General features: G+C 35.9%; 1 protein-coding gene across 1 annotated transcript in view; it reads left to right on the top strand.

Annotated features, from left to right (window-relative positions):
* Nucleotides 1-9879, top strand: part of eef1akmt2 (EEF1A lysine methyltransferase 2) — a 51088-nt gene extending 41209 nt beyond the window's left edge. The window contains exons 5-6 of the mRNA XM_028795263.2: nucleotides 7804-8020; nucleotides 9612-9879. Coding sequence (XP_028651096.2) covers nucleotides 7804-8020; nucleotides 9612-9709 — 315 coding nt within the window. The 3' untranslated portion in view covers nucleotides 9710-9879. The remainder of the gene's footprint in view (nucleotides 1-7803; nucleotides 8021-9611) is intronic.
* The last annotated feature ends 5119 nt before the right edge of the window (nucleotides 9880-14998 follow it).

Here is a 14998-nt window from a genome sequence, read left to right as displayed (position 1 = left end):
CAGCTCTGTCTCCTGTTTTTTGGTCAGTGCCACCGTCTCCAACCCATATAACATAGCTGGTCTCAATAACATCCTGTAGACCTTCCCTTTCGCTCTTGTTAATACCCGTCCATCACAAATCACTCTAGACATTCTTCTCCATCCATTCCACCCTGCTTGCACTCTCTTTTTCACCTCTCTTCCACAATCCCCGTTACTCTGTACTGTTGATCAGAAGTATTTAAACTCATCCACCTTCGCCAACTTTACTCCCTGCATCTTCACCATTCCACTGACCTTCTTCTCATTTACACACATGTATTCTGTCTTGTTCCGACTGACCTTCATTCCTCTCCTCTCTAGAGCATATCTGCACCTCTCCAGGGTCTTTTCAACCTCCTTCCTATTCTCGCTACAGATCACAATGTCATCAGCAAACATCATAGTCCACAGGAGCTCCTGTCTAACCTCGTCTGTCAACCTGTCCATCACCATTGTAAATAAGAAAGGGTTCAGATCCGATCCCTAATGTAATCATACCTTCACGCTAAATGCATCCATTACTCCTACCGCAGACCTCACCACTGTCACATTTTCCTTGTACATATCCTGTAAAACTCTTACATACTGTACTTCTCTGCCACTCCTGACTTCCTCATACAATACCACAACTCCTCTCAAGTCACCCTTGTTATATGCTTTTTCCAGATCCACAAAGACAACTCCTTCTGACCTTCTCTATATTTCTCCATCAACACCCGCAGAGCTAACATCACATCTGTGGTGCTACTTTCTGGCATGAAACCATACTGCAGCACACTAATCACCACCTCACTTCTTAACCTAGCTTCCACTACTCTTTCCCATAACTTCATGCTGTGGCTCATCAATTGTATCCCCCTGTAGTTGCTACAGTTCTGCACATCTCCCTTATTCTTAAAAACCGGTACTAGTACACTTCTTTTCCACTCCTCAGGCATCCTCTCACTTTCCAAGATTCCATTAGCAGTGGAGTTTTTAACCAGACTGTTTATCTCTCCTAAAAACCTCCGTGGATCCACAGGTATGTCATCTGGACCAACGGCCTTCCCATTCTTCATCCTCTTCATAGCTGTCCTTACTTCCTCTTTGCTAATCCGTTGTACTTCCTGATTCACTATTGCCACATCATCCAACCTTCTCTTTATCTCATTCTCTTCATTCATCAGCCTCTTGAAGTACTCTTTTCATCTGCTCAACACACTCTCCTGGCTTGTGAGTATGTTTCCATCTTTATCCTTTATCACCCTAACTTGGTGCATATCTTTCTCAGCTCAGTCCCTCTGTTTAGCCAATTGGTACAGGTCCTTTTCTCCCTCCATAGTGTCCAACCTCTCATACAACTCATCATACACCTTTTCTTTAGTCTTCCCTGTCTCTCTCTTCACCTTACACCTTATCTCCTTGTACTCTTGTCTACTTTCTGCATTTCTCTGACTGTCCCACTTCATATTCTCCAACCTCTTCCTCTGTACACTCTCTTGTACTTCCCCATTCCACCACTAGGTTTCCTTTTCCTCTTTCCTCTGTCTCGATGTCATGCTAAGCACCCTTAAGCTGTCACCCTTACTACTTCTGTTGTAGTTGTCCAGCTATCTGGCAGCTCTTCACTGCCATCCAGTGCCTGTCTTACCTCTTCCCTGAACTCAACCTTGCAGTCTTTCTTTTTCAGTTTCAACCGTTTGATCCTTGACTCTGCCCTCACTCTTGTCCTCTTCTTGATCTCCAACATCATCCTACAAACCTCCATCCCATGCTGCCTAACTTCATTTTCCCCTGCCACCCCTTTGCAATCTTCAATCTCTTTCAGATTGACCCTCCTGCATAGGATATAATCTACCTGTGTGCATCTTCCTCCACTCTTGTAGGTCACCCTCTGTTCCTCCCTCTTCTTAAAATATGCATTCACCACTGCCATGTCCTTCCTTTTTTGCAAAATATAATTCACAAAAAACTATCATCTGACATTTTTCATTCCTTTCTTTGACACCATACCTATCCATCACCTCCTCATCTCCTCTGTTCCCTTCACCAACATGTCCATTGAAATCCGCTCCAATCACCTCTCTGTCCCTTGGGTACACTGTCCATCACTTCATCCAACTCACTCCAGAAATCTTCTTTCTCATCCATCGCACACCCTACTTGTAGGGCATATGCATTAACGACATTCATCATCACACCTTCAATTTAAAGCTTCATAATTATCACTCTGTCTGATACTTTTTTCACCTCCAAAACACTCTTGACATACTGTTCCTTTAGAATAACGCCTACCCCATTTCTCCTCCCATCCACACCATGATAGAACAATTTGAATTCACCTCTGATCCACCTGGCCTTACTCCCCTTCCATTTAGTCTCTTACATGCAAAATATATCAACCTTCCTTCTCTCCATCACGTCAGCTAACTTACTCCCCTTACCAGTCATACTGCGAACGTTCAAAGTTCCTACCCTCAGTTCCGCTCTCTTTACCTTCCTCCTCTCCTCCTGCCTCTGGACATGTCTCCCCCAACTTCTTCTCCTTCTTCGGCCAACAGTAGCCCAGTTTCTGCCAGCACCCTGTTGACTAACAGTACTCGTGGCGGCCGTTGTTTACCTGGGCCTCCAGTATGGAAATCTGTATTGTTGTCCACATATTGATCTGGCAAATTTTACACTGGATAGATACCCTTCCTGACGTAACCCTTCCCATTTATTCAGGCTTGGGATCGGCACGAAAAAATGCACTGGTTTGTGGATCCCCTGTGACTGGGTTAGTCACATGCTTCAGTTGTTCCTCCAAAATATGAAGCAGAATGTGTTCATTTGATTTCTGTATTGTGGTATATGCACTGACAGATTCTTCCAATCTTATGTATGCCCAATCTTTGATTTATTCCTTCTTCACATCTCTTGGTCTTGTCTGGTTCATTTATTACTTGGATTTTTAGGTAGTAATCTTCAAATAATTACTGCTTTTTGACTCTGCATGGAGGGTGAATGACATAATACTAGCAATTATTGTAGAAGCATGCAAAAGCATTATTATTTAACAACCATCATCTGGAGGATTTGTGGCAACGTGAAATTTGAAATTACATGCTCAAATTACTCCAGTCATAAAGTGTTCCAGTTTTATGGGCTCATGCCCACTTATAATGAGCGTACTCTTTCCTTTTATCTTTATGAAAAATGTGTAGGGGTTTAAAAAGGTGAGCAAAGCTTGCTTGTAATTATTTTAAATTGGAGATGTTAGGTTTCAGATTATTTATTAAAGTTAATCACACAAATACACACGTGTGTGTTTGTATATATACTATATACAGTATATATATGTGTGTGTGTATTATGTATATTGCAAATAGGTCTTCTTCAGGGAACAACTACTAGGTTGTAATCTACAGATGCTATGCAGTAATTAAAGTAAATTAAGCCTTGCAAGTTTAAGCAAATTGACAAGGTGTCTCAGCTTCTGTTGATTATGAAAAACCCTCTGTCTGTCTTAAAGCAGAGTTGGAACAGACTATGTTACTTTTGACTGATATTATATTTACAGTTGTGCTCATAAGTTTACATACCCTAGCAGAATTTGTGAAATATTGGCCATTGTTTGGAAAATATCAGTAATCCTGCAGAAAGCTTTTCTTTTAATTAGGGAGTATGCTCAAGTGAGGCAATTAATTATCACATAATGCCCTTTTTAAATCATAATGATAACTGAAATCATCCAAATGTGCCTGATCAAAACTTTACATGCCCTTTAATGTTGGGGCTGATAATAAACACATAAATTGACACACACAGGTTCAAATTAAGGGAGAGTGTCCACTCCTGTAACTTCTTTGATTATAATCAGTGTCTTTGTATAAATAGTCAATTTAAATTCATGCAGAGCTCCACTGACTTTGCGGGATACCAAGCCGTGGGGAAAGTAAGAGAACTGTCAAAGGGCCTTCAAGAAAAGGTTGTTGATTTGTATAAATCAGTTAAAAGATATAAAAAGATATCTGGAGATCTGAAAATGCCTGTAAGTATAGTGCTCAGTCTCTGTTTTTAAAAAAAAAAAAAAAAAAAGTGCAAGTTAGGGGTCCTGTTTTTACCAAGCCACACCAGAGTCAGGCAGACCAAACCGAGATTTCTGCCAAAACTGCCGGAATCATTTGTCGAGCTGCCAAGAAAAAATCACATAAGCCACTTCAGCTGAGATGCAGGCTTCTCTGCAAACAAGTGGTGTTGCTGTTTCAAAATGCACAATAAGGAGGTACTTAAACAAAAATGGGCTGCACGGTCAAGTTACAAGAAAAAAAGCCTTTACTGTTCTAACACAGTAAAACTGCCAACTGGCAAATTGCCAAACAATATCTAGACAAGCCTCACAAATTCTGGAAAAAAGTGCTTTGGAGTGATGAGACCATAATTCAACTTTATGGTCACGACCATAAATGCTATGTTTGGAGAAGATGCAACAAGGCTCATGATGAAAAGTACACCATTCCTACTATGAAGCATGGAGGTGGATCACTGATGTTCTGGGGGTGTGTGAGCTACAGTGGTACAGGTAACTTAGGGAAATTTAATGGGAAGAAGAATGTAGCATTTTACTGGTAAATATTGGAGGACAACTTGCATTCATCAGTCTGGAAGCTGCACATGGGACACACTTGGATATTCCAACATGACAATGATCTACAACACAAGGATAAGTTGACCCTTCGGTGGCTATAGCAGATACAAGTGAAGGTGCTGAAGTTGCCATCACAGTCTCCTGACCTCAATATCATTGGAATATCAGAGGAACTAAGAGTATGCAAACTTTTCAACAGGGACCATCTCATTATTTTCTTTATTACTATGTTTTGTTTAATGGTTGTGCTGTTCTGTGATGCCTTATAGTTTAATTTGGATTTCATTAAAAGGAAATTTAATGTCTTTTTTTCTCTTCAGTAATCTTTTCTTTAAAGTATGGTACACATCTTACATCTTATATGTATCTATGAATATATATTTTAAAATTATTTTCAGGAATTGTTTTTCAGTCTCATTGCCTCTGTGTAAATATTTATTTTTGAACAGTTCAGTTCATGTTATTCCATTTTTAAACCAAGAGTGCTGGACTCTGTGACAAATATAGTAAATACAAAATAGCATGCAAGAACACACAATAAGCACCATCGCTGGTGATTACATAGCCATTCTGAAATCATTTTTCAAGGTCAGGAAATCCGTATCTCCTATAGGTGATTTAAAAGGGGAAAAAGGGTGTTGAAAAAACTTTGTAATAATCCCTCACAATAATTGTGGCAAATTTACATTATTAGTATTATTGACTTTTATTTCACCAAGTCTCATTGCCTCTGTGTAAATATTTATTTTTGAACAGTTCAGTTCATGTTATTCCATTTTTAAACCAAGAGTGCTGGACTCTGTGACAAATATAGTAAATACAAAATAGCATGCAAGAACACACAATAAGCACCATCGCTGGTGATTACATAGCCATTCTGAAATCATTTTTCAAGGTCAGGAAATCCGTATCTCCTATAGGTGATTTAAAAGGGGAAAAAGGGTGTTGAAAAAACTTTGTAATAATCCCTCACAATAATTGTGGCAAATTTACATTATTAGTATTATTGACTTTTATTTCACCACTGTTATTGTTAGCTCAGTTATATCCATGAAAAATATAAATGGACTCTAACAATGCTCATGTAGTTAATCTGATGGTAAAAAAAATATAAATATATAAAATTTAACAAGGCAAGATTAGTGCCTTAAGCAAAAGACCATAAAGGAGTTTTGTCTTGCATAATTTTGACACATTTAAAATGTCATCTTCTTAAAATGGTATAGATATGAGACATTGACAGTTACTGGATTAGATATGTTATGAACATATTTGACCTACTGTGAACATACTTTCTTCAGTGAGGAAGCAATTGTTGGCAATATAAAGCAAGCAGAAGGCATGCTACAAGTCCAACCACATGCTAAATCTTTACTTTATGTTTTATATATGTGAAATAATTATGTTAAAGGCTTAATTTGTGACTTTGATTTATTTTATTTGCATGTTAATACAGAGGGATTTTTTTAAACTTGGAAAATGAAGTAATTGGCTTCCTGCACTGCAAGCAGCCAACTGTAGGTGGTAGTGCTGCTCTGACTTAAACTGAATTCTGCCAAGGTCCAGTTAACTAACTTGTAATTGAGTTAATTTGGTCCTGTTAGTGCTGCCTCAAGATTACGGCACTATGATATTCCTAATTAATGAAAAGAAGTGGTTAATAAGGACAAATCCCTCAGTGTTTTCCTGAGCAAATAATTTGCATGGTGACCTTGTTAACCACGTTTATCACAGAAATGTTTGCAGTGTAGTCTGCAGTAGCATTTCGTATGGTAACAAATGTTTCAGTCTTTAAAGTGTGCTTCACGGTTTAAGAGTGTATGGACATTGCAGATATAGTCTTTGTAGATTTTCTTAAACTGCCTATATAATTGTTAAATGCTTTTAAATGCAAAACCCTAACATGTAAAATGCAAATTTTTCCTTTTGTTTAATGAAACACTTCATCACTTTGGCCCCTTTCCATGTATTAAAATTCAGTGGGTGTATATTTTTAAACCAATGATATATAACACATGTGAAATCTTTGTGCAGTGTGTCCAAATGCTTTGCTTTTCTTGCCATCCAGACTGTTAATGTATTTCCTCAAGTCTTTTTGGCCCAGACGACAACACAGACCATTCACATGCAGCTCTGCATAAAGCTGCGCATTTTCAGAGTGTGGGACATTTTCCAGGTTTTATCACTAATAGTAGGCTTGACAGAAATTCCAAACTTTTTTCACTTAAACTGCTTTGTTTACTACCTAAAAGGAAGTTTCCAAAAGTAACACTTCTTACCCACCCAAACATTTTCTGTAACAAAAATAGAACTCTTATCAAATGTGTAGTGACTGATTGCAGATATGCAGTTTTTTATTTAAATAGCATGTTTTAGAAAAACCTATATTATGTTATTTTATTCTATAGTCATTTTAATATCGATCATGCTTGTGGTTTTAATGTGTGATGCATTTGCAAGCACCAGTTTAAAGCCAGTCATTCTGTGTCTTGGCATAAAAAGTGTGAATTAAACTAATTCATCCATATTTGAAGTGTGTTTATAAAGCATAGTATTTCATTTTTGCAGCATAGGTTGTACTTTATTGTGAACATTTTAAACTTGTACTACTACAGATAATGAGTTTGTATGATCAGGGATATTGTGTTAAAAGGTTCTGTTTAAAGTATTTATTAATTTGTAAGACCTCACTGGTTAAAAATGCCAGAAGAATTCTAACCTTTAAAGAATCCATAAGTAATGGCATGTTTTATAAAAAGTATGGTATGTTAACTTTAGCCATTTTGCCAGATGAACTTTCTTTTTGCACAGTCTCCCAGTTTACTTTATTTTTTGTGTTAACATTTATACTAAACAAGCGAAAATTGAGCCCTGCTAGCAAACAGTTATACATATACAAGTTTTGCTTGAAAAATTAAAAAATTCAAATAGCACTGTTCTGAAAAAAAAACAAAGGATAGCGAAACACCAGCCTACCCCTCCCCGAGTACTTTCCGCCAACGGATTATTCAGCAAAAGTGTGCCCACTACTGGAGCTTGTTTATACCAATAATAAAGACGTTCATAATGCCTTACTGTAACAGAAGTCTGAAATTTTCTTTTCTTTCTTTTTAAAATCTGTTTGTCTGTCCGTCCAGTAAAAAAATAAATGATATCTGTGCTTTTCATTGGTTTAGGAAGAAGATTTTCTTAATCCCTCCACCTTACGTTCTGTATTTGACCTTTGCATTGATAAAGGGACATTTGATGCTGTCAGCCTAAACCCTAATAATTCTGCCGAAAAGCAGGTTCAGTATATCCATTCATTGAGATCTGTGCTTAGAATTGATGGACTCTTCATTATTACATCTTGCAACTGGACTAAAGAGCAGTTGAAATCTATATTTTGTGAAGGTGAGTTCCATAATGTGGCCAATTGTTTTTATAAAGAGGTTATTGCATTGCTCTGGATTGTTCCATTCATCATATGTTTTTTGTTTAAATATGTACTTTCCAAATGCTGTGTGTGTGTGTGTGTGTGTGTGTGTACTTGACTGGCCTGCCAGCAGTCCAGATCTGGCTCTTATTGAAAATGCACATCATGTACAGGACAATCTGAAAATTATAATTATAGACTGATCAGCAGCCAAACACTTGTATCAAGCAAGAATTGGCAAACTTTCAGCTTGCAACAATTAGTATCTTTAGTTTCCAAATGAGTAAAAAGTGTAATTAAAAGGAAAGTAAACGTGTCTCTGTCCCAACATTTTGAGTGTATTACAGGCATCAAATTTTAAATTTGTTTATATTTATAAAACATTGATCAATGAAAACATTTATCAGTTAAATAAATGTTCAATAGAATTAAGAAATCACAGACTTTTGTTTTTATTGCACTTCAGAAAATATCTCAACTTTTCTGGAAATGGGTTTTGTAAATGCTCATGTTAACTGAATTTTTACTTTGAATAAAAATGTTTCAAAATTGACCAACACACATAGCAAGCTAGACACTCCACTTCCAAAACACAAAATCAAAAAGTACTTCTAATAAACCTTCAGATTTACAAAATAACAGTCCCAGTTCTGCTATCATTATTTGTAAGAAAGAATATGAGGAGTGGACTAAATATTTTCTGAATATTTGTTGCTTTTTATGAAAAACTAGACAAAGAGCCCGTTTCGACAACGTAAGATGAAACTGGCACGACTTTGTGTCAGCAGTGTATGAAGAACAAATGATAAGTAATGAAGAAGTTGTTTTGTAATGATTGTAGTCCGGTTTACTCATTACTGTACAGGCTTGTACCGTTAGTTGATGAATTTTCCAGGCCTATAGTATAATATTGAATGATGAATGTTCCAGTACAATATGGAATAGTAATAAGTATAAGCACCACAAATCTGATATAGGTGTATTGAATGAATGCGTAATTGAATCAGAATGCGTAATTAGGCCTCGAGCTGTAGTCGAAATCGCCTTTCAGGCCTCTAGCGCTTTAATCGAAGACGCCTTTCTCTTTGAATTTTTGCGGCTGTAAATCCGCCACCTGCCGCGATGTTGGGGTTGGATGTCGGTCTCGTAAGGTTTTTCGGGCAGCTGCGCAGAAGGCAACTGCGCATTCGGCTTCGGACGTGCGCAGAAGGCGACTGCGCATTCGGCTTCGGACGGACGTGAGTGAGTGAGGAGGCAGGCGAATTATGTACAGTATTAAGATTATATTTGCTTTCAATTTTGTGTTTAAATATATGTTTGTTTTTACTGGAACGCTGCTGTGTACAATGCTGATGATATTAATTGTCTCATCTTTGTGATTTTATCTTTTATAATGCTGATTCTTAAATTTGGCAGTCATTTTTACAAGACACTATGGAAGTCAATGGGTATTTGGATCTTTTTAGAAACAGTTTAATGTTTTAGAAAAGTTTTGGCCCTAAATTAATTCCATTTTTATGTACTGTCAACATAAGGAGTTAACATGTTTTTGTTTTTTGTGTTTTGCAGGATTTGAAATTTTGCAGGAGTTACCAACTCCTAAGTTTCAATTTGGAGGTAAAACAGGAACAACTGTTTCAGCTTTAGTTCTAAAACGCAATAAGTAAAACTTTTTTTAGCCAGTGTCACCCATTCTGACACAATTATTTGAATTGTTAATATTGTTTTAGCTATAACGTTATTGCTTATGTTATCTATACATAACTGAATATTTGCTTTATTTGTCAATTATAATTAATGCAACGTTCACAGATTAAATAAAATGCTATAAAATATTTTTTTGTTGTGTTGTTTGTGTTTTGTTTTTTTTTTTCTTCCTTTCTTGCTACGCAGCCCTCTGGTTAGTAATTGAGCTTAAGTTTAGGAATGGGTGGTTGGACAGAAAAACCTTCCTGGAAATTTGCCAGTTAACTTTCATTTCCTCTGGCAATTAGCAATACTGTTTCAAACTTCCTCAAACATTTCACAGAGGTTATTTTTGGAAAATATTTGCATTAAATCTGTAAGTAACGTTTTAAATATTATCAACAGTTACAGTCAGTGTGTAGTGATTTCTGATAAAGAATCAGAAGATATCTTAGTTGGTTCAGGTAGGTAAACATGAGGTTACTGTATTTGTGGTTTGTTTTTTGTTTCATTCTGTATCCATTACTGATATCTTGTAGTTTGTTCTGAGTTTATTGCACTAATGGAATTCCCCTAAAATGTGTCATCAGACTAGAAATTGTCCATGGGAGGGAGTTTTCTTCAGACCACTCGTGGCTTTTTAAAAAAATAAAATTGGGTCAAAAGAGAAGGACTAGCGCTTTGCAAAGTTTTGTGAAAATAATACAGCTTTAGAATTGAAGAATTGTTGACTGCAGACTGTTCATTAACCTTAATTTATTTAGTTTGTTTTCCCTTTAACTTATATACCATAACATCAGTGTAATTATTTGAGAACCAAACGTTTTACATACCTTTGATTTTTACATAAGCTGTAAATACTAATATATTTGCTAATAATGTTTTTTTTTCTTTAATTACTGAAACAAAGTACCATTGACAGATCCAGGATATACTGTATGTATATGTCAACAATGGAAGAGATTTTGCTGTAATTGGTTTATAATTGGGATGCTGCTTATTTGTGTGATTGTTATCACTCTTACCTCACAGTACTGTAATGAATTTGCTGTTTGTTTTCTCTGGGTACTCCAGTTTTCTCTAGTTTCAGATATGTGCAGATAACATAAATTGGCAACACTTCATTCCTCCAGTATGAGGGAGTATTAGTTTGTGATTGCGCCTAGACTAGCATCCTGTCCAAGAATCCTTTGTGCCTGTATCTCCTTCCCACAACCTTCTAAAAAAGAAATTGTTAATTAGAAAATGGATCATTGATAAAACTGTCATGGTGATGTAATGCAGCTTTTTTCATCCTTTCTGGTGTCATAAGCCACTTTTTCCCATGCAAATGTCTTCACGATACACAAAGATGGGGTGGGGGTCCCCCTTCATGAATCAAGCATGATTGTCACAGTGTATAACCCTTGGTGAATCGAGCATGATCTTTGAAGCAGAAACCCACTACCACTGTGAACAATTGCAAATCACGACCCAAGCGTTGAGAATAATGTAATTGATCATAATCTGATTTTTTTTTTATCTTGCTGTTTCTAGACTTGCAATAACTGTTCAGAAATCACAATAATAAAAAAATTATTCAAATTCTTTTTACTCCTAAATCAGCAGTCCTGCTTAACAGCAGAGTAGACTTTGTGTATTTACAGTTGCAGCCACAGTTTAGATAATGGCATTAGATTTGCTGGGAAGGAGGGGATTCCCCAAATCAAAACTTGGATTTTAATCCAAAGGCTATTTTTAAACCTGTATAAGAATTTTAGTCATATTTTGGAAACAGATGGGGTAAATCGATCTGTCTTTTATTTTTCGACTTTACTCTTTGCCATGAATAAAATCCTACATGTGTGTAAAGCAAGATAAAAATTCACCTGGTGGTTGAAGGCAAGGCATGAAATCTTCTGTGATACACTAGAGGTGGTTTGATGCCGATGGTTATAAAAGTAAGAGTAGAAAAATGCTACATTTATTTAAATTTTAATGTAATGTAGTTATGGAAAAGTTTATGTGTACATCGCCAAGGCTAACATTTAATGACCTATGCCAGCGGTAAAGGAACACAAGTACTGTGGCACAGGAAAAAGGTATGTTTTAAATGGGATATTTGGCAAGATACAATAAAAGTCAAGTGAGAATGACGGATGGTGCAAGAGCCGACAGCAATACTTGTTTGTACAAAAAGTGCCCTTGAAAACAATTTTTTATGTTCATTACAGTGGAAGAGGTCTTAGATTACTTGTTTAGGAATATATGTTATTTTTCTGGATGCTAAATATCATCAGACAGGCCTCATAAGGAACAAGACACTAATATTTATCAACCAGGGAAGACATCCCAAAGCTGCCATAGAGACCTGGCCCTTGAGGGATGGATCAAAACTGAAGTGTAGTTCTTCAGCAGCTGCTAGAGGACAATGGTGTTTGGTGGCATCAAGATTTTATAAGCATTATTAAAATACATTAGCAAGCTGAGGTTGAAAACCTATAGTTTCATCATAATGTATTACTTTTTTCCTTCCAAATTGTGTATTCATAGGTTGCTTCCTTATAGATTTTGTTCATTTAAAACATTTTTTAGATAGTTTGAAGTCTAACAAAATACATTTTTATATACTATCAAGGAATGATAAAAACAGTAGGCCTTTCCAAAACCTTGCCGCTTGAAGTCAAAATGGGTCTGCCTATAGTCACAATACAGGTTTTAATGATTTTGTAGACTTCATTTAAATATAAATTAACTTAAATAGTGAAATAAATTATATTTCAGGGTCTGAATATCTGCAGCAACTAAACTGTTGTCCTTGATTGATGCAGAATTTATACACTAAAGTAGAACTTGAAGCTTATTGCATATGTCTAATGGCTGTTCTGCTTTAGCTTTTTCAGAGAATATGATATGATAGAAGAAGTTATTCATTCCTGAATGACCTTACTGATGTTAACTTTTTTTAAATTATCTATATAAGAAGTCATGTGATGATGTTACATAACTTTTAGACTAAACTGTAATCCTATTTATAGTAATACATACTGGTATGCTTTATGCAATTTGTAAAATTAAGGATCCATGTCATTGGTGTGCCTGACATATTTCCCTCTTGTTCTTGTGTGTGAATGTTGTTGTTGCTAATTGTGGTCGATAATAATACTTATTGGTTTATGTTATTGCCACTTTAAACGCCTGGTTAACATTAAACCAGGCATGCATCGTGCTGCTCTTTTATAGGAATACATAGTAAATGCTACTCATGTTTGATAAGTCACAGCACCATGATTTTAAACATATTTTAATATTTTCACTTCTTCTGGAAAATTGTCAAGGTTGCTTTGTTGGAATTAGTAGATGGAGATTAGTGAGGACTTAATATTAGGCTCCCATCTATGAACTTGCCTAATATTAATATGTGCAGTGGAAAAATAGAAATCTCATGGAGCTTCATTTGTGGAACTAGCACACGTGAAGACATTCTTATGGCAGATTTGCAATTTGTGGCCAACAAGAAGATGGGGGAAAATATTTAGTCATACTGTTGCAGTTGTAATTTCTTTATAATAGCCTTGATACCTTAGTTTCAGACCTCCCACACTATGTTTTCAAGTGTCCCCAAATATCCACATTACTGAAGGAACTTTACTTCATAAATTGTCGACTAAATTTAACTGCTATGCATATGTTAGCAAGCAAATGAGTTTTACATCAACCCTTATGTATAAAGTTTAGTTTGAGTTAAAAAAATGTATTAGCCACCCAAATTATGCACACATTATACTTAGGTATTTTTTTAATTGCTTCTCCTAATAAATGGACAAAAAGTACATTCTTACTGCTGAGATGATTTTGCAGAATGTTTATAGCAAAGCTTTAAAATACAGTGTATATCATAAAACAAATTTTACTTGAAGCAATAACTTTTTGGCTGTTATTAATACTCTTACTTTTAATTGAGGCAAATTATTTAATAATGCTTTCATGCAAAAGCATGTTCATTCTAATGATTTTTTTCTGTAGGCCATAGCACCTAAATAACACACAGGCTATGTGTTCAGACACACGGAGTACACATTTGTGTGCCAGGAATGGTTAAAATTCACATGCTAGTTCTAGCATGTTTGTTTTAGCCAAGGTATTAAGTTTTATGTGTGTCTGTGAAAGCACCAAAATAAATGATGACTTACAGTATTGGCTTATTAGCAGAGATGTACGAGGGACATTCAAAAACCTCCGCACTTTTTTTTAACTCTTTATTAAGAAATTGCATCACTTTTCTATAGAATCACCTTTGTTTGCGATGCAATTTTCCCAGCATCGTACTAACTTTTTTTATGCCCAATTACTACTCCTCCTGTCTTCACCGTTTCCAACGAAAATATAAAAGTGTGGAAACTTTTTGAACATCCCTCGTATATTCTAATTCAGGCAACAAAATAAAATTAAAAAAGGACACCTAGTACCTTTATAAACTAAAGTAAAAAAAAGTAAAATGTTCTTATCAAAACTAATGTCATAAATGTGTTCTGGTAATCTCTCATAGGCTTCATTCTTTTCTTGTTTGTTCCTGCTACACTTTAATTAAAACCTTTTCATTCCCATGTATAATATTAACTACTAGTGTACATGTCAGCGATATCACTTTTATTGGTGATGAGACATGCTTCAGGACAGGAGGTTGCCTTTGAATCTTGTACATTCTAGTATGGTAAATCAAGCTTTTTTAAACACTTGAACAGCCATTAATCAAGCAGGCATTGTACAAATGTAAAATATTAAGTACCAATGCTGGTCTCCATAGAAGTGGACATCCTGCCAAGATCGGTGAACAATGTGCGGTACGGTGTTCATGGACGTGAAAACACTGGGGTGACAGCTAAGTATCTGCAGGTATCTCTAGGTCTTTATATTGTCTGTAACCAAGTGTGATAAGAGGGAGACTGAACAAGAATGTTGTTTGTATCTCTTTAATTACATTAGTAGATTCTTTTATTTAAAAAGCCTGTTTTAGACCTGCTAAATACCCTTTTAGATATACTAAAATATGATGGGAACAATGTTCTCCACACACGATAAAAGAGTTGAACTTTTTGGTAAAAGCATACAGTGTTACATTTTGAGAAGTCTTTGTGTACCAGAAACAAGTGTTATTCCAGCTGTGAAACAGAATAGAGGTAACATGGTGTGGAGTTGCAGTGCTACTGGAAGGGCTAGACAGCTTGCAGTCCTTGCTTAAGTAAAGAATTCTAGAATTATTAGGTTATGCTACTGGAGAACATTGATGC

This window comes from Erpetoichthys calabaricus, chromosome 2 (genome assembly GCF_900747795.2).
Source record: "Erpetoichthys calabaricus chromosome 2, fErpCal1.3, whole genome shotgun sequence".
In the NCBI taxonomy this organism is placed as follows: domain Eukaryota; kingdom Metazoa; phylum Chordata; class Cladistia; order Polypteriformes; family Polypteridae; genus Erpetoichthys; species Erpetoichthys calabaricus.
Note: the sequence above shows the minus strand (reverse complement) of the source record. Positions and strands in the feature narration are given on the sequence as shown.